The sequence below is a fragment of the Calypte anna genome, chromosome 6, assembly GCF_003957555.1.
Source record: "Calypte anna isolate BGI_N300 chromosome 6, bCalAnn1_v1.p, whole genome shotgun sequence".
Taxonomy (NCBI): Eukaryota; Metazoa; Chordata; class Aves; order Apodiformes; family Trochilidae; genus Calypte; species Calypte anna.
Genome location: NC_044252.1, coordinates 7,414,692 through 7,434,200, shown reverse-complemented (window position 1 = coordinate 7,434,200; position 19,509 = coordinate 7,414,692). Strand labels below are relative to the sequence as shown.

At 36.4% G+C, this 19,509-nt stretch overlaps 1 protein-coding gene across 3 annotated transcripts in view; it reads left to right on the top strand.

Annotated features, from left to right (window-relative positions):
* Nucleotides 1–19,509, top strand: part of BMPR1A (bone morphogenetic protein receptor type 1A) — a 77,937-nt gene that overhangs the window by 48,201 nt on the left and 10,227 nt on the right. For all 3 annotated transcript variants that reach the window (XM_030452783.1, XM_030452785.1, XM_030452784.1), the window contains 3 exons: nt 7,307–7,514; nt 17,209–17,377; nt 19,024–19,126. In XM_030452783.1, the coding sequence (XP_030308643.1) occupies nt 7,448–7,514; nt 17,209–17,377; nt 19,024–19,126 (339 nt within the window). In that variant the 5' untranslated portion in view covers nt 7,307–7,447. The remainder of the gene's footprint in view (nt 1–7,306; nt 7,515–17,208; nt 17,378–19,023; nt 19,127–19,509) is intronic.

Sequence of the window (19,509 nt, the reverse complement as noted above, 5' to 3'; positions counted from 1 at the left end):
CACCTTGGGTTTAGAGACATAAAGTGGTTGTGAATTTCTTTTTCTAGATTGGGCAACTGTTACAGGTGTAACAGAAACAAGCTAAGACCATGAGATCTAATAAAAGCTTACCCTGTCAGTTTTTTGATCTGGGGATATTTTGGACATAGAATAATGAACAATTGTCTTTAAGTTATGAAAAAAAAATACTGTGAGGTTGTGAAAACACTCATTAGTCCTCTTTCTGGTGTTGAAAAGATGTTGTACTTTAGAAAGCCTTCCTATGTAAGCATTTGTACTTCTAAAGGCACCAGCCCTGATCTTAGTGTCCATTGTTTGCTTTTTAGAAAGTGAGCAAATGTATATTCAGGACTGAGGCCCCACTTTTTCCCTTCATCAGCCTAGCTAAATTGTTAGTATAAAGTAATTGTAATTCAGAGCCAAAATATGTGACAGGTCTTCTCGGCAGTATAGTGTGACCATATTTTCAGTAATCACACATTAAATTTGTGAAGAATTTAGTTAATTTTTTTCTCTTGCTGCTTATGTTTAGTGAGCAAAAGGCATTCTTTAAGAATGCTGCTTTTTTTTTTTTTTTTTTTTTTCCCCCCTCCCAGAAAAATGTAAAAGGTTTAAGTTACATTCCCAGTTTGGATTTGTTAGATTGGGAGTTGGAACGCATTACATGTGGAGACTTTTCTCCTCGTTCACGTTGTATGACAGTAAGGATCTAGCAAAAATGATAAATAGCTAATAAAAACTTTTAAGAATTATAGCTTCTGGTAGAATAGCAGAAGTTGATGTCATTTATGGCAGAAGAAGCATGGGTGTCTGTTTGCCAGTTGTCTTCAGGGCAGAAGCTCTCAGCCAACTGATCACCAAAGTGATGGAAGAGGAGAAGTGGATCAGGGGGATAGATTTGTGTAGCAAAATCCTACTTAATATGCTCAAATAAGAAAATATGTCATATTTGTAACATTAGGATGTATCTGAATACCTGATGGCACTGGGAAAAACAATTTTACTGAATTTCATTAAAATTAATTTAATGGCAGAAACCTTGTAGCAGTTAGTTAATTGGAATGCCAGAGTAACACTAAGATGGACATTCAGGAGTCCAATGAGTGGCGTCCCCAATTACCTAATTGTGTTGGGCATGGTAAAAAGCATCTGGGCTTTAATTTCTTCATGTTTAACAACTTTGTTTATGAAACAGACAGATATATCATACTTTAGTAGTTTGGCTTCTAAAATCTGCTGTAATGTACACACATTTGATACTTGAAAGCAGCACGAAATCTTCCTTTCCTAAGGTTTGTGTTACAGTATTCCAGGCAGGTTTTGGTGACTTTTCTTCCAGCTGCTCAAAAATAAGTCCTTTTCTAAGGCTGTGAACTCTCTTGCTGCAGAAAGCAGCTGTTAGGAGCTCGAGTTTTTTGAATGAACAAATCCACACGTGTTGCAGCACTTGTGTTACAAATGTGATTGTAAGTGTCCTACAAATATAGCTCAGATATATTTTTCCATTTCAGTCTTTTGAAAAGTACTTAATGCATATGTGCACACAAGTGTGCTTAATTTACTTTTTGGATTTTGTAGCAGTGTGTAGAGGGATAATTTACACAATGGAAAGATAATTTACACAATCTTTTGGCTTTCAAATTTATGCACTGACTAGAAATTTTAAATACTTCTAATACAATCCACAGTTTAATGGAATTATTTTGTGGATTTACACAGATTAATGCCTAAGCAAGTAGGGAATTATTTGAAGTAGTTCTTGTTGGTGGCTGCACAGCTGTGCAGCCAAACTAGTTTGCAATCTCCAGCAGTCTCCTCTATCAACTGTATGATATTTTTGTAGATTTTGGTGGTGGTTTTACCTGCTTTTTAAAACATATTTGACAGCACTTAAGTATAGCTTGTTAATCTCTTTCAGTTTTACACGTTTCTAATATTTGTGTAGGTGTGCCTTGCCATAGAATAAGAGCAACACATTTTAAAAGTAGGCTTTGTCAAGTATTTGACTGAATTACATCATACAGAATCCAAAACATTTATTTAAACTTTCTTTTTGTTGTGGAACTTGTTAAATTTGACTTTGAATAAGCTAAAGTTAACTGTAGATCTTTTTGTATTCTGAATAACAAAATGGGGTTGCAAGGACTCTCCTGGATCACAGTCTGCTCCTATCCTGTTACCTGCAGATACATAAGATGGTGGCTTTTGTAAACGAAAGACTAATTATGGTTTTTTACTGTATTTAATTTGAAAGTCTGCCTTAGATCCATGCAATTAGTAGTTAGGAATTGTCTTCTAATTTCTGATCTAAATATATTTTAATGCCTAATCCATACCTACTTGTTGAACTAGTAATTTTCCTGAAGTTGAATAGCCATCTTTCTTTCCTTGTGCTTATTCCTATCTTACATTTTCAAAAAGTAATAATTTCCTTGCCAACTTTCATTGTATTTGTCTTTTTCTTTTCTTTTTATCTCCATCCATAGGGCTTTCCTGTTCTCCAGATGGTATTATCCATCTTTCTAAGCATATGTTGAATTTATCAGTCATATTGTCTCTGGTGCTGTTCATGTTTTACCACTTCCCTTGGAAAATTTCCCATGGAAATTCTGGAGTTGTTTTTGTCTCTTGCTCTCCTCAATATCCCACGAATGTGTTTCATACTCTATAAACAGTTAATGTACTCAAGTTCCTGGACATAGCTGTGTCCTAGTCATGAACTCCTGGTATATGTGAAGCAGAAATCCTTCAGAGTTCCCAACGTGCATAACTTTCCCAATGTCATGCTATTGTATTGCATTCCATTTCTTTTACTTAAGTTCTTTATGATCCAAAACTTCCTGCATAAAAATGATACTCAACTGCATTGATAATTCATGTTTGTCAGCAAGGTTTGTTGAAGTTCTGCTTTTTGTGCTTAGGTCATTGATGAAAAGAGTTAAGTGTTTTTGAATCAGGCTGATTCAAGAATCAAAGTCCTTGAATGTCATTTGAGCTACACTTGGTAATCTCTGTTCTTGAAACTACTTGTTGTCTGCCCTGTAGTGAATTCTTTACTGTATTTACAATCCCTCTTTTCTTCATCCAAAGTAATAATTTTGTTTGTGGCATCGTGTCAGGTTTTTTTAAAGTTCTAATAGAAAAGTTGTTGTTGCATACTGGCTTAAACTTACAGTCCAATTTATCTCTGGCATTCTGTTCCACTTCAAAGTTGTGTTCAAAACTGGACATGTGATTCAGGCAATATGCTTATGGTTGCCAAAGTCACTTGTAGCCCCCATTACACAGAGGAGAAACATTTAAAAATTTTCAGGTTTCCTGAAATACATTTACTGGGTATTGCATATACTGATGCAAATATTTTTTAAACATGTTATCTTGAGTTGGACTTAATGTTCTAATTCTTGTGAAGTCTGGGATTGATATTTCTTTTTTCACGTGTTCTTCTTTTAATAATTCTGTCTTTGTTATGCTCAGCACTATCATTCTTTATTGAAATTTGGGACAGTGCAGCTCATTTGCTGCTCATGGGGATCATGCTGTTAGTAATATAACAGAGCCACATCTAAAGAACAGTCACCACTGAACTCCCTGCTTTCAAAATCATTTTGGACATATGACAAATTTTGCACGCTTCAGCTTCATATATTTGGAGTCATAAAGAGTGTAGGGCTTGACTGCTATGATAGTGCCATGAATACACAGCTGAGTTCCAGTTCAGAACCCCTCCCCAGTTTCAATAACAAAAGCATTTTCGTCAATAAACTATTTTTAGGAAGGATAATAAATTATGCTGCAGAAAAATTGGGTTTTACTTTTTAATGGATTATGATTGAACACTTCATGGATATGATCAAAAACAAGAGACTGTGAGGACTTTGAAATCAACTGATTGGTTTATGGATTTGAATTTCTTCAGCATCACTCTGGCAGAGTAGCATTCCAGGTGTTAATTGCTGCTCCAACACATCTGAAGTACTCATTCAGTTGTGTGATTCCAAGCTCTTAGTATCAGGAAGATTTTGGAAAAATTCCAGTTGTTGCTTACTTTAGATAGTGTGTTTAAACAGGGCTGTTAGTCTTCCTCTTTAACAGCAATCCTGAAGCAGCGTGGAAAAAATGTTGCTGCAACCTCTTCAGTTTTGCCTAATGTATTTTTTTGTTATTATGGTTTGATTATTTTTTTTTCGTGAAAGCTATTCTCATAGGAAGGTCATAATAGCATCATTTTGGGGTGTGGCATTTATTAGAAGCACTGGAACAACTAGTCTGCTTTTTAAAACTTTTGTTTTAAGCTTTGCAATTACATAGCTATGGAGTGCCAAGTGACCTTAAGGATTAAATATTTTCCAGCAGTTTCTGTTTCTGCAAAAGAACAAGGTAGGCTGATGGCAAACTAATTATCTTAGTTTGTTTAGCTCAGAAACTTACATGAGAAAAAGGAGGAACAGTTCAAACGATCAGTAAAAAAAAATGCCCAAAATCTCTTCGGTAGCTGGAAAAGGAAAAGCAGAGCAGGAAAGCTCTGCTGAATTTGACTGTGGTAACAGAAAAAACTGCCTCAACCCATCCACGTCATGGTTTTGACACAGCTTTGTTGCTTCTGTAGTTTGAGTGGTAGAACATAACGTGTTTCCACACTGGAATATTGCACTGTAAATCACTAGTTCTTCATCAGGGACTTAAGCTCACCTGCCAAGGGTGAATTAGTATCCTCAGTGCCTTGGGGCAGCAAGGTTCAGCGGTGCTTATCTGGCCAAACCTTGTAGTCAGCTGCAGAGCTTTCCTGGTACCGGGGAACTTGATGCTGACAGCAAGAGCAACAGAAAGTGAAGCAAGAGTGCTAAGGATATGTGGACTGCAGGGGAAGAGAAGGGAACTGCAGCCCTACTGGGTTTTACTTTGTTTTTGGGGGTATTTTTTGAATACTGATCGGCATTCTCAAATTAGAATAATTTTAAATGGAGAATTATAATGGAACTTGTTCTCAGTGTTTTTTATATATTTTTATATATATATTTACATTTATATATATTCACACCTGTGAAAAGTGAAATATTAATGAAAGGAAGACTGGTGCAAAATATTGGTTCTAACTGGAGAGCATTATATATTGAAGAGACTTGGACAGTATTTCTGAAAACTACCTTAGATTGTCTCACTGAACAAAAATTGCCATGAAATCAGAAATGAGTTGCATTAATTTGTTCCCTTTTTCCTGTTTCTTGGGTTTTTTGATAATGTGGTAAATAGACATTGCACATTTAAGTTACTGTGCTAGTGTGCTTTCTACCTTATTGCACTGGGGAGCCAGATGACTGATTTTCTGGACGTTTTAAACACTCCAGCTCTTGAAATGTAGAAGACCGAGAATGTGTAGTCCTTGCTGAAAAATGCATGGAGCAGACAGAGAGAAATTGTTTTAAAATATATCTTAAGTGGGGATTATTTTCTTTGATGGACTGCAGGAATAGTACTGAAGGAAAGCCTTTTTTTGTATTACCACACACAAGCTGATGGCAATTTCCATCTCCCACGTGTTTTATTGAGGACTGAAGTTCATTGTGACTGAAGCGCAGAAGAAAGCAAATAATCCTTACAGACTTGTGTTGCTGGCCTGATGTTTTTATTGCTAGAAGGACATTCTCTGTCAGCGGTCAGAATCACCACTCTTCCCTGTGACTAGGAAACACTGAAGAGAGTGACTGTTTTTGTTACCATGCTGCTTTTACCTCTGCCTCACTAGGAAGTGTGTGTTGAAGTTGCTGGTGCCAAGGATGCTGCAATCCTGTCAGTGAGCGTGGCAAATGCCGGGGTGGCAGCAGCAGCCTTTGGGGCACAGGGTCTGTGGCTGGGAGAGGCCCATGGTCGTGAGGGACACATCCCAGGGCTGGCCCTGATCTCTTGGGATGTGGATGCACTTGGTGGCTTTGTCAGGAAGAAGCTTGGGAGGTGTAATAAGTAGGCCAGGGGTCGGGGCAGCCTGCCCTCACCCCACCAATATTGAAAGGGATGGACACCTCCCGGCTGGGCCACTAATTTGCCTCCATGTTAAATGCCTCCAAAGCACTAATTATACGTGTTCTTGGGTCTCCCTGACAGACAGACTGAGTGGTTGATGGGGGAAGTGGCCACCAACAGCAATTGGAGCACCAGGCTGACAGGGGTCAGGGGGGTCAAGCCCACCGAAAGAAGAGGGTGCCACAAAAAGGCAAAATCACTCCTCTGTTCCTCTTTCTGCACTACAGCTTTTGTTGCAATTAACTATTTAGGTGTTCAAGTGGTTTTTTAGTTCTTTGGGGCCCAATTATGATTTCTTCAAGATTTGCTGTGGAAGATTCATTAAGCAGAGTGAGACCACAACTTCTGCAGTCAGAAAAAAACTTACTGCTCGATGTTGCTGTCTTTGCTAGGTGTTCAACCACTGGATGAGTAAAACTTTTTTTATTTTGAGCAAATGCCGTGTGCGTGAAGTGGCATAATTTTTCAGGAGAGATGAATTTGCAAGAAAATTAGAAAACCAGAAGGATATCAGGGGTTTGAATTGGGGCTAACAGATTAATAATAAGTTCTCATTGGTGTAGGGAGCTGAGCTAAATTTCTTTTGCCCAGAAAACTCTTTAGCATAGTCCACAGGAAGAAGGACTTGGAATATAATTGATGCTAAGCGAGGAATTAATTTCTTCATTGAAATGTTAAATGAGATTCTACTTTTTTATATATATATATAATTTCTTTTCAGACAGTACTATTCTAGAAGACAAAACTAACACTAAGTAAATGAGGTAACTATATACCTTTCATGCAGCAGAGAGGCTGGGCTTTTATTACCATAAAGCTCCTCTGCAAGCATTTTTTCAACTGGTGGCTCAACTTGCTTTTGCTCCTTTGCCCCCAATATTATGGGATGTCACCACCAATTTTCTTTTTTTAAGAAAAATACTAAGTATTAATTTTAATTTCTGTAAAGAAAATAGTTTTCAAACTGATTTCCTTTCACACGTTAATTTGTTGAATACTACCTATGATAGGTATCTGTGAGTCTAAAATACGTGTGTTGTTACACGGGAATGTAAAAAAGTTCCTGCAGGTTGTTACTGAAAATATGTATTTCTGAAGAACCCTACTGTTCAGCTGGAAAGTAAATATGGCTAATGTTTTCAGTTATTAATTGTAATAAACATATTCATTTTTAATTGGTTTCTGCAGCCACATGGTTATGATCAGTTTGAAAAATCTTGAGGGTTTTTTCTTGTTTCAAAAATGCAAGGACTTTCATAACACTTTTTTTTACTGTATCTTTCAGGAAACGAAGTTGGAAAAGTTACAAAAGCATCCTTGTAATCAAGCACCAAATCTTGTATTAGGCTTCACTGAGCAAACAAAACTTAACACTTGTCAAGCAGAAGGAGCAGTTGCCTTGCACAGAGAGGATTGAAAGTGAACAATGACTCGAACCAGAGTTTATGAGCGACTGCTTGGAGCCTATCTGCTTGTCATTCTCCATGTTCAAGGTAAATATGTGATAGTTGTAATATATTTCTATTTTTCATCTGTAATTGAGACATATTCCAGTAGTTGGGGGTGTTTGTTTCTTTCCTTGGGGTTTGGGTTTGTCTTTTTGCTCTTTTGGAGGCAGGTGACTTATCTGCCTGGTATCTTCCCTAAAAAGAAGCACATTATAGTAGTCATGTGTTGTTGTAGTATAGGTTATAGATTAGCTCTATCTTAGCAAATGCATAAATGAAGACTGTACCAGAAATGCATAGTATGCTGTGGTGGAAGTTATATAAGCAGCAGAATTGAAGGTTTGACTTTCTAAATTTATTTCCTATATTTGTGGTTGCTATATACATAGTCCACAGTAGTCAGGATTTCACTTAGTGAAAATATTGTACACCTGTTGTCTTTCTAGTCACTACTTACTTATTTCTTATTGTCAACTGAACCTGTCTATTAGTCGAGAGAGGTGTTGGATCAGCATAATGGTACCTGAGCTGTTAGTGGGATTGTATTCTCATGTTAACAGTAGTGCTCTGTGTGTGCATCAAGCAGGTACATCTGTAGTTGGTCTCTGTGTAAGATTTTTTTTTCTTCTCCCAGGTGTGCACTTCTCACATATTTGAGTTCACAGAGCTTTCAGTTTATTTTAAAGAGACAGACAAGACTAATTTGGTACTGCTGTTTTAATACTTGGGTACAAAAGGTTTTATATTCTCTTTTTATACTTTCATCAATTACTGCTTAGTGCTTGATTTTGAGATACTTGAGGTATTTACTTTCAGGACTGACAACTGAATGAACATATTAAAATTGAGAGAGGAGTATCCAAGTGACAATCTTTGTGTTCTGTTTCTGGTGTGTACCTGCAATATTAGGTTAAGGGATTTAGCAGAGCTGTCTTTCAAGCCTGTGCTTAGTGCATATCTTGACAACTAGTTTGAAGAGCAGGTTTGTGTCAAATGTGTAGTGGGCCTGGCCTGTAGCCATTTGGTTCTGCCTCTTCCCAGGTGCCAATACTCTTGTACCAAAGAGCAAAGGTGTATTTGGGAAGTACTGCATCTTCCAACCTGGTTGGGAGGACCACTTAGACATAACCCTAACCTTTATTAAATTGTAAATATTAAAATTATACTGAAGATACTTAAGTGGAATTGACCAGGGAGGACCTGTCAACTGTACTAAGATCCAAATTAAGTTAATAGTGGCTCAGTTCAAGGAGGCTCGTCTTTAAGCTCTTTCAAGTACCATTCCACATATGCACATTCACAGTTAAGCTTTTATGTAACCCAAGTCCTCTCTCAGGGTCTGTGCAGAATTGCACTTGGTTAAAGATATTTAAAACTGCCATTCTTACTTTTGAGTTTCCTGTGGGCTTCAGCTCAGGAGGCTGCTACAAACACACTGAAGGCTTCTGTATCATTGAGTGCAGCCTGCAGAACTGTAAACACTTTTCTTGTGGACAAGTGTTGCTGTATAATTGCCAAGTTGTTTGAGGATTCTCATTGGTTTAGCCTGGAGGGGCTCAGCATAGTGTCTCCTGACTGCTGGTGTGAGCTTTAAGAGCTGATGTTTGCCTTTCTGTATCAATATGTGTGTCTGCATGCACACATGTATTTCAGGAGCAGGGCAGAGCATAGATCTTAGTTTGAAGCTTCGCCATCAAGCAAATATTTCAAGGCTGAAAGCAACAGTGAACATAAATCCAGGGTTCTTCCATCTTTGTGACGTGAGTTGATTTGGGAGAGGGAAATTCTCAAAACCAGTCCCTCTTCCTGTTGTGGACACACAGTTTTTGATTGGCAAGAAGTAGCGTAATCTACTTTGACAGAAATAGCCTAGTTTGGAAATGGTTGAGGCTTATAGTACAAATTTACAAATACTTACAGGTGTCTGTAAAGTTACTAGATTGGTAGCAGGCACAAATCAAAGTTTTGTTGAGAAATTAAGAAGGAAATTTTCACTGGGAATGTGGTTAAGTATTAGAACAGGCTGCCTGGAGAAGTAATGCAATATCCATCCTTACAGACAGTAATTTCACTAGGATGGCTGAGCATCCTAGTCTAACATTAGAAGCTGGTCCTGTTTTGACTAGGTGGTGGCACCAGGTGACTTCTAGAGGTCCATCCCACCCTAAGATATTCTCAGACATACAATTTTGCAGTGGAGCTTGTTCTACTGGTATTCAAGAAGTTTCATTCTTTTTTTTTACAGGAGTTACCAGCTTCTTCCTTTGAAGAGGTTGGAGGATGATATGCTTTTCATAAAAAGTTTCCAGCATTTTATTCAAAGGCAGTAGCACCTGAAGGAACACATTTTTTCCTCTCTAGATACAAATCAAAATAATAATACAAATATATAGGTCTCATAATTAATTTAAAATTAAATTACAGGAACTCCATCCATACTCACATTTATAAATAATGCTTCAATAAATTACTTCTAACAAATAATATAGCTAAATTAAGTTTAAAGACCCTGTGAAATTTTTTTTCAGCTTCTAAAGAAGAAATTGCTTTGACCTAGGAATGTTTCTGACTTTCAGATCAATACTAAGCAAGTTTTGAAAGCCGTGGGAAAGTTGAGCTTGCTGAAATGTTGGTTCTTTGACACAAGCTGCCTAAGGGCTTGTCTTCAAACATCCTTGGGCTTGTCTTCAAACATATTCTTGGTTTCTAGGGGTGCCGAGTAGAAAAACAATCAACTCACTCTGCTTGTCCCTGGATTCCTGAAGGATTTGTGCTTGGGTGAGGGGGAAAGTTGCTAGTCATCAGGGATTTGAAATTTTCATAGGAAAAAGCAAATGTAAAGTTAGTGGTCTAAAAACTGAAATTTGAAAGTGGAAATAAAAGCTTCCACAAGGAAAATAAATGCAGAATGTTAAAAAAAGCATCCTAAAGGAACCAGTAGAGCTGGAGAAGACACATTATGAGGCACTGGAAAGAATTCATGTTATTTACAGAAAGAAAAGTAAGGAAAGTAGAAACACCCAGTGTCTGTACTTTGAGACTGGAAGCCAGCTTAATGGTTTACTCCTTCACTTGTTATGGAGGCTTCTTCAAAATGGTAGGAATTTGGGGGCTTACCAAGACCTGGGAGAGTGATGAAAGCTAGTGTGTCTCTATACATGCATGTGTGCATGAACACATGAGATTCCTTACCAGGCAACTTTAAAAAGCCAGAGACTGCATGTGTTTATTAGTGTGGAAATAGTCTTACAACAGCAGCAGAAAATGGAGGACATTCCATTAAATTATTGGCAAAAAGTTGCTCTTTCTCAGGTTGGTGCTACAGAGCAGAGGGGCTGAGTAGTTACCCTTTGGATTGTATTTTCTTTACAGCTTATGAGACTTTTTCACTTGAAAAAGATGTTGGAAGATAAGCCCGGGTAGCAGAGGGCTAGACTTACTAGCTACCTTTTCAAGAAAAAAAAAATTATTTCCTTTTCTCACTGTGGAAAGCCATTGCAATACTTTTTAGACCTGTGACTTGCTCTGCATCATCATCATCATCCACTTACTTTTTTTGCTCATCTAAGGCTGTGGTTTATTGGTCTCAGTTGCAGCTGAGGACTGTGGAAACAATCCTTTATTTCTTCCCCCAGTGCAGATTTTTTTTTTCAGAGAACCATTTTTACTTCCAAGTAGAGTTCTTTGTTTTTTATAAGGCTTTGTTGAGGATAACTAATCAATTACTGTAATGGAGTAAAGAACTTAATGTAACTTAAACATCTTATCCTAAATGTGATGTATTATTACTGTCAGTTTGCTATGTGATGTAATGTTGGGCATGTAGCTCATCACACCTTTATATATTCTTCAGAAACAGTGTAGAAGACCAGTATTTTAATCTTTGTAAATTAGTTAACTAAAAATATATTAATAGCTTTCAATATGAATGAGCAGAATGGTTTATGAAAAGTTCTATTTTAAAATAATTTTGTGTTATGAAGTCTGTTTCAATAATTAATAGTAATTAAACCTGGCATTGTCCATTAGTGAACTGAAAAATACTGAGGTTTGATTTCACTGTCCCACTTGTTTTTTTCAAAGATTTTATATAGAAAAAAATGTTATTTTTTACTACTATAACTACACTACAACTTTAAGTATAACTATACCTTTTTACTATAACTTTTGTAAGTTTTTTTACTTTTTATAACTTGTGGATGCCCCCTCCCTGGAGGTGTTCAGGGTCAGGTTGGATGAGGCTTAAGCAATGTTGTCAAATTGAGAGGTGTCCCTGCCCAGGGCAGGGAGGTTGGAGTAGGTATCTTTCAGGTCTCTTCCCACCTAAGCCATTCTATGATTCTGTAATTCTATGATACTTTTACATACTTTTTGAGTTTTAGATTGAATAGTTACTGAATTTAAACATCTAAACAGATCTGAAATAAAGAAAATGTTCTAAATCTATGGAGGAAACTTAGAGTTGTCAGAAGCTGATCTCTGCTGCTTGAGGACAATGTAGGTCTGTTTATCAGTGTTTTTCCCACTGAAGTGTTGTTGCGTATTTTCTGATTAAAGTTATTTTAATGGGTTACTTAGACAGTATATATTTATTGTAATTTTTAGTTCCAAATAACTTTATTCTTTTAAATTAGAATACTATGTACTTTTAAAAGTAAAAATATACATAAAATTTTCTTGTCTCTGGCTTTTCTACTGAATATATAATAACTGAGAGTAGTCCTGTTTGGAAGTTACTTTTCTTGGTAAGGGGGAAGATAGGGAGCCAGGGTCTACCTGTTTGTGTTGAACACTGATGTAGCTTCTGGGAAAGCTGGAGGGTGGTGGAAGAGTTTTTAAACAAGTAGTCTGGGAACGTGCTGTGATTTTTAGGAACCAGTTTGGCTAGGTGGAACTACCTCTAACATGCCTGTTCTTTGGAGATCACAGGCTTGATATATAAAAAGAAGTATAGGGAGAATTATGGTTAAAATGCCAGACACTGAGCTTATAGCAGCCTTTAAGGTATTTTCTTTGCACTCAAAAACGTGAGGGTTTTTTCTGTTTTTTAAAATAGTTTTATTTTTAAGAAACAGTATCCATTTCTTTTCTGTATATATATCAGCTGTACTGTGCTTTAATTCTCCTGGCAGTACATGTTAAGTCATTATAAAAGCTCATGAGAGACAGAAAGGTGAAATGTCCTTGTTGGAGTGAATGATTCTGCAGTTTCTGGATCCCAAAGCAAGAACAAGTAATTTAAAACTACCACACAAAAATTTCCAGGTATGCCTTTTTCATAAGGAAGGTGTATCTAACACCAAAGAGCTTGGGTACAACTTCTCATCTCATATGAAAAGAGCCCACTGTGGGCAAGCCCTGAGCATCAGCTAGCACCAGCAGGAAGGCTGAGGAATGTGTCTTCTGACAGATTCTTTTTATTTAAATTCTGAATTTATTGGGTTTACAAGCTCCAATCAAAATAGCTACAAGGAAGTGATGAGTACTGTAGTTCTGCAAGGTTAAATCTATTTTAAGGATACTATACTCTGGAATAAAGATTTTATGTGGAACATATATGTTTAGAATTCAGAAAGCTGTTGAACGACTGGGATGCTGTGAGCCACTAGTTCTGCCACTGGAATTTCATTTGTAGAGGTAGAGGGGTTATGCTTAAGTAAGAAACTGCAGGCAATAATTTAGCTTTGGTACTTGTCTTTAACTCTGTCTCTGCAGTTCTTAATAGAGCTGCTTTTTTTATAGGTTACAAATCTTCTCTTAGATCAGAAGACTTAATGAAATTATGTATGTATCCTGGCATTGCATTGCAACCAAATTAGCTCAGTTTTTTTTAGAGGTTAATAACACTTCACTGTCACGTGCACTACTTTTTAAAGGTTATTAGTATTAGTATTTGAAGCTATGCTTTCAAGCAGACTTAAAAGTTCTAACTGGTGAGTTTTAACACACTGGGCTTCTTTAAAATACATTTTAGAATCAAACTTTTTTTCTATTATAGGAAGAAGTAGTTCCTTGAATAATTTATATTTCCAAGCAAGGGCTGGATATGATACATTGGCAGACATTGTTCTTTTTATTATAAAAAGTTTGATTTTAAACAGCCATTTAAATGTCTTACCTGTCGCAGTTGTTCACAGCTCTAGAAATTTACTATTAATTCAGGATGTATGAGCCATTATAGTGATGGGGCAGGGCACATGATGAACTGGGAACCTGAAGCCCTATCAGTTTATTTCTTTTTATTCTCTTACACTGTGGTTATGTGAGGAAAATGCTATAGCTGACCATCATTCTTATACTTAATTTAATTTTGTACATTTTTGAAATATGGTAAAATATACGTTATATGATACTGTTGTTTTCAAGGCTGAACAAAGAGGCTGAAACTGATCCAGGGCCCTTGTATGAGTCCTCTAGTGCCATGACAGTCCATTTGCTGCTACTGTATATAAATTTGGCCCTGTGCAGTTGACAGGTGGAGAGAGGGTAGGAAATCATGGAGACAGAAGCTTTGCTGTGCCTGAAATCTCCGGATACTGTATTTCAGTGCAAACTTTTTGAAGCTGTGTATTGGTGTGTTGCACTTCAGCCTTTGAATGTTATAGGTGATTTGTTTGTGTATTTCTCAGCTGCACTGCAGAGCTGACAACTCCAAGTGTCACAGAAAAGGAGCTATTAATTACATCACCAAGTAGTATAGTGACACAGATCCTTAAAACATGATCTTCCCTTTCTCTGTCCTGCTCCCAGAAGGAAAATAAAGTTGTGTGAATGTTTGAGAGGTGAAGCTCAGAGTAGGGCATAGTGAGAGCACTGGTGCAGGAGGGTCAGGCAGTTCTGGAAGTGAGATGGTATTTAGGAATATACTTTGTTTCCTCTTGTTGATTTACCCAGTACCTGTTAACCAAGAGAACTGGCAATGAACCGGTGTGACCCTATTTGGATCTTGATCTGCCCCTTCGCATCTCAGGTGAATGGAAGCCAAGGAATTTATGAAATTCACCTTCCTTGCCCATACCTAGCATCTGGTAGACACTAATCTTGCTTGAAATGCTGTGAATGAATTGTAGTACTGTTGTAAAGGATACAGTTAGAGACAATATGTAGATTAAGGCTATTAAAAACTATTTTGAAGTGATCCCAGTCTCAATATTTTCCTTTTTCTTCCTTCACTGAATACTTAAACTCATTTTATTAACAGTTCTTGGTATGGTTCTAGAAAGTAAAAATGCAAGAGTGAAGTAATTCCTTCCCCCATTTTCTGTGTTATTCATATATTTACCTTAAAGATAAAAGTCTGCCATGGAGTACTGTTGCTCTTTCACATTATAAAGATAATGATATTGTAGTACCTTTTTGCTTTGAATAGAAGTTTTTTTCTGTACAAAAGACATATCCCAGTTCTTTGAAAACACAGTTACCTGTTTTGGATTTTATTTGGTATATGTTTTTCAGAAATATGGTTAAACAATCCATCATAATAAAGAGGGAAAAATGTATTTCATTTCAGTTTTACTATAAAAGATTGGTATACCTGTTCATAGTTTACAAAAAATAGTGCTGCTTGAAAAGATCAAGACCTGCATAAAAAATCTTGTTCTTTCTCTTCTGAGCAAGAAGTTATGATTTAAGGGTTCCTTGATTTCTCTTCTGAGGAACTGAAAAAGTATGCTCCATTTGATGCTTGAGTAGGAGGATGCATGAGTGACTGTGAGACAAAGATCATAAAGTATTCAGACTTTTAACATGTGGAGTGTCCCTGAAGATAAAGGGATTTTTATAACATTCATTAGGAAAGATACCTTAGTAGCTCAACAAAATTAGAAGAAAAGAAAATATTTGTACATATGCAGTGGTTTTTCCTTTAAATATTAAGTAGAACTACCTCTTCTTTGAGGATCTCTCACATGTGAATACAGAATGTTGTGTAACATCTGTAGCACAGTATTAAAATGAACTTTTGGTTTATGCTGGGAAGAAATCTGTAGAAGACTGATGGAGGATCTTCTGTTTCATACGTGCAAAATTCCTCTTGGTTAAATCAAAAATACTGTGCATAGGTAGACTGTTATTTTAGCACTAGATCTTTCTTGTTAACAATCTGTACATATCTGGAATATATTTATCATGTCATGAATGAAGTACTGTTTGAAAAGTACATTTCAAATAGAACGTGGCTGAGTGACTTGAGAGTTCACGTAAATCATGTGCTGTACATTCTTAGGGTATACTCTTTATTGTATCTGAAAAAGGTAGTTTCATTACTTTTAGGGAAATCACTGAATCAGGACAATGGACTGGGTTTGCTATAATAGAGAAGGAAATCTGCAAGTCTGCTTTTTTCAGAGCAATAAGATCAAACTGCTAATATTTAATCACACATTTGTCTGAATGATACAGTGGCTGTTACAGTAGAGTGATAGGGTGGTATCTACACAGGGTTTTAATCAAGTTTTTAATCAAGCAAGGTACAACATGAATAATGTTCTCATTACAGATAGCGTTTGGTGCATTTGACAGGAAGCCACAAGAATCTGTTAAGAGACCATTAATTTTGCTCAAAATACTTTTAATAAAGTTATTCTTAGATAAACTGAAATTTTTATTAAGACTAAGATTTTTCCGAGATGTACTGAGGCATCTACTTTTTTTATAATTCTAAGTGAATTTGTCAAAGCTTCTGAGGTATCTACTTTTTTTTTTTTTTAATTCTAAATGAATTGGTCAAAGCTTCTGTCAGTCCTGACTGGCTCTTCTCTTACATTGCACACTGAGCCCCCACAGACACTAGTGTAAATTCCAGTGCAGGTGATAGTCTGTTCACAACTCTTCTCACTTCATTTAGTTCACACCTTGAGGACTTGGGGCCAAAAATTCTCTTAGGTGGTGGACAGAATAAATTTTTGGTTGGTATGCATGATAAAGCTGGAGCAGATGAGTGAATATGTTCCCATTTCATATAGTGGTCACAAATCATATTCCAAATGAGGCAGATAATGTTCTAAATTTTTTTCTGGATGTTCTTTGCTAAGAAGAAAACAGATGGAATTTTTCTTCTTCCTAATTTCACAAAAGCACTTTACTAATATGAACTAGAACAAATGATGTTCAACTCTCCTGCTGTTGAGAATGTGAGGGTTACATGGAATGTAATTTAGCTCTATTTTTATTCTCTGAAAGCTTGTTTGTGTGGATGTTCCTGTCATTTACTAAAATTTAATTTACAAACAAGATTCACTTTAGCTATGTTTTGAAGTACTAATGCATAGAGAGATCAAAAAAGCCAAGAGATTTTTGAGTTATTACTGCTGTTCTATGAGACTGTGAATCCATAAAAAATTACTTTGGTTCAGAAAATTAGAAAATTGCATATTAAGTACTCTCAGTCATGCATAAAATTATACTGTTGTGGTTATCAAGCACTCAGTATTTTGGTTTTCTACACACATGAATGAGAAAGGATCACCAGTACCTTTGTGTTCCATCTCAAAAATGGAGAATACCCTTTCTGTTCATACTGATCATGGTTGGAAGTTCTGCTGTTAAGATAGGTAAGATTGGAGTTAGATATGCTAGAAAAAAATTACCAACTCAAATTTCTGACATAATTTTGAGAGAGAAGGTTCTTGTGTCCTGTATGATTAAATTACTTAATTGTTGTGTTTTACCTGTACAACTTTTGAACAGTTATCAGAGAGATTCAAAAACATTTCCTTTGGTTTTTTTGTTTGTTTTAAAGGTTTAGGTCAAAATCTAGACAGCATGCTTCATGGCACAGGAATGAAGACAAATCCTGACCAAAAGAAACAAGCAAATGGAGTAACACTCGCTCCAGAAGACACTTTACCTTTTCTTAAGTGCTACTGCTCAGGACATTGTCCAGATGATGCTATTAATAACACGTGCATGTAAGTATTGTGTACAGGGGACTAGAAGCTCTTTGAAGACACTAATTTTTTGCTTTTGAAAGAGCAAACTGTCTCTAGAGAGGTGGCTGAAGTTCTGACAGGTAATTTAACCTTAGCTGATTAGAGGCTGACTGGTTCTGTGGAGAGCTGAGCACTAAAACCCATGTTCATGTGTAAAGCAGTATTGTTTTCACCATTCCCTAAAATGAATTGCAAACAGCCAGTTTCCCCCAGCAACTATGAAGGACAGGTTTTAAGGTAACCTGTAGCATTTTATAACTGTGTGACTATTAAATTAACCAAATCTAAACTTTCTGATATGACCACCTGCTTGATTAATCTGTGTTCACCTGATAGTCAAAAGGTAATGTTAGCACCGTAGCCATTTATTGAGAATTCTTCTTGCATGTTCATTAATTGTAGAGTATGAGGTAAAGGAGAGACAGAAGTCTTTAACACACAGAGACAGGAAGGTAGCATTTTCATATACTGAGTATGTGTTTGCTTAAGTTGTTTTTTTCATGTTGTGAAATGTCCTTGGTTTTCTTTTTCTTTTCTCTTTGTTTCTGGTACAAACCTAAGTTTTGCACTTAGAAAATGTACAGCTATCACTCTCCACTACTTTGTATTTCAAGCCCTTTGTTGGTTTTTTTTGGTTTGGCTTGGTTTGGTTTGGTTTTTTTGCTTTTTATCGCCCTCTAGTGTATGCAGTGAGTGTAGGCCTTACTAATTTTTTGTTTGAAATGATGGTTGGGTAGGTCATGATCCTGATAATTCAGCTATTAGAGTTAATGACATTTATGCAGTGCTTATGTGAAGAGTATTTTATGGCATTACATTTCCCAAATTTGCATTTCTTTACATTCATTTAAATAAAAAATTTGGACAAACAAAAATATTTCATGACTTGTTTTCCTTAGTGTCTGCGTTGAGGGAATAAGTGCATTTTGATTTACTTAATAAAAATCTTTAGTTTTACAGTTACTGAAAGCACAGACCTACCATTGCAAATTGGTTTGGGAATGCTTAAAAATACTGGTGAAGTTTCCACATACTATAGAAACTTGTATAAAGAGATAATGGGTAATTGCAGTGCCTTTTTTTTTGAAAGACTGTAATATACTTGTTACCATCAACTTCAGAAAGTGGACTTGGGAGTTAGTTTGGTTTTTTGTTTTGCCCTAAAAGCTGAATATTTAAGAGACCTTTTCCACATTTGTGTAGCGCAGCTTTTGGCTGCCTTGAAATAGCCACTTTTCACCATACTGGGACTTCAAGAGTTCATTGTTGCAGTTTCAAGAACAGACACAAGTGAATTTCTTGTTTTAACCTATATGATTTTAGTCAGATCTTCTCACCTCCACCCCTTCAGCTGTTTCTCAACTCTGTGTGTGTGGTTGGATAGTAGCAGACTTGAAGGTGGGTAAGGAAGTAGAAGACAAAATATTCAGGAGAAAATATCCCCACAGTGTTCCATTTGAAAATACTGTGGGGATCTTTTGTTCTCAAACAGTATGGTAACCACTGGGTTAAAGAAGAATTTTTCTAGATGTTGCCATTCTAGTATTCTTGTTAGGTTTGTGGTTGAATATTGCAAATTAAACAACAAATGTGTTGGTAAAGCACAATTGTTATGTTTATTCCAGAACTAATGGGCATTGCTTTGCTATCATTGAGGAAGATGAGCATGGAGAACCAACACTTGCTTCTGGCTGCATGAAGTATGAGGGTTCAGATTTCCAGTGCAAGGTAAGAAAATGAGATATCATTAAAGTTTAAGACCTCCATGGATTATGTAAAGAAATAGCATAAGCAATTTAAATCCCTCTAGTTTGCAATTGCTGTCACTGCATTTTGCATCTCTCCACTGAGGAGAACTGAACAATTGTGGGTGAGTAGTTACAGAACTACACTTAGCTGTGTTTGAACAAGGTTGGGATAGAATCTTAGCTACTTGGGAGTTCTCTACAAGTATCTATAAGCTACTAACAAGATAAATAGGGGACATCACACTTATGCTTCTGTCTGCTTTTTCCTCAGCTGAAGAGACAACTATAGAATCAGCCAGAATGATCTGAGTAGTTTGTTTTAACACAGGATTTTTAAATTGTTTTAATTTGGAATTTCTTGTT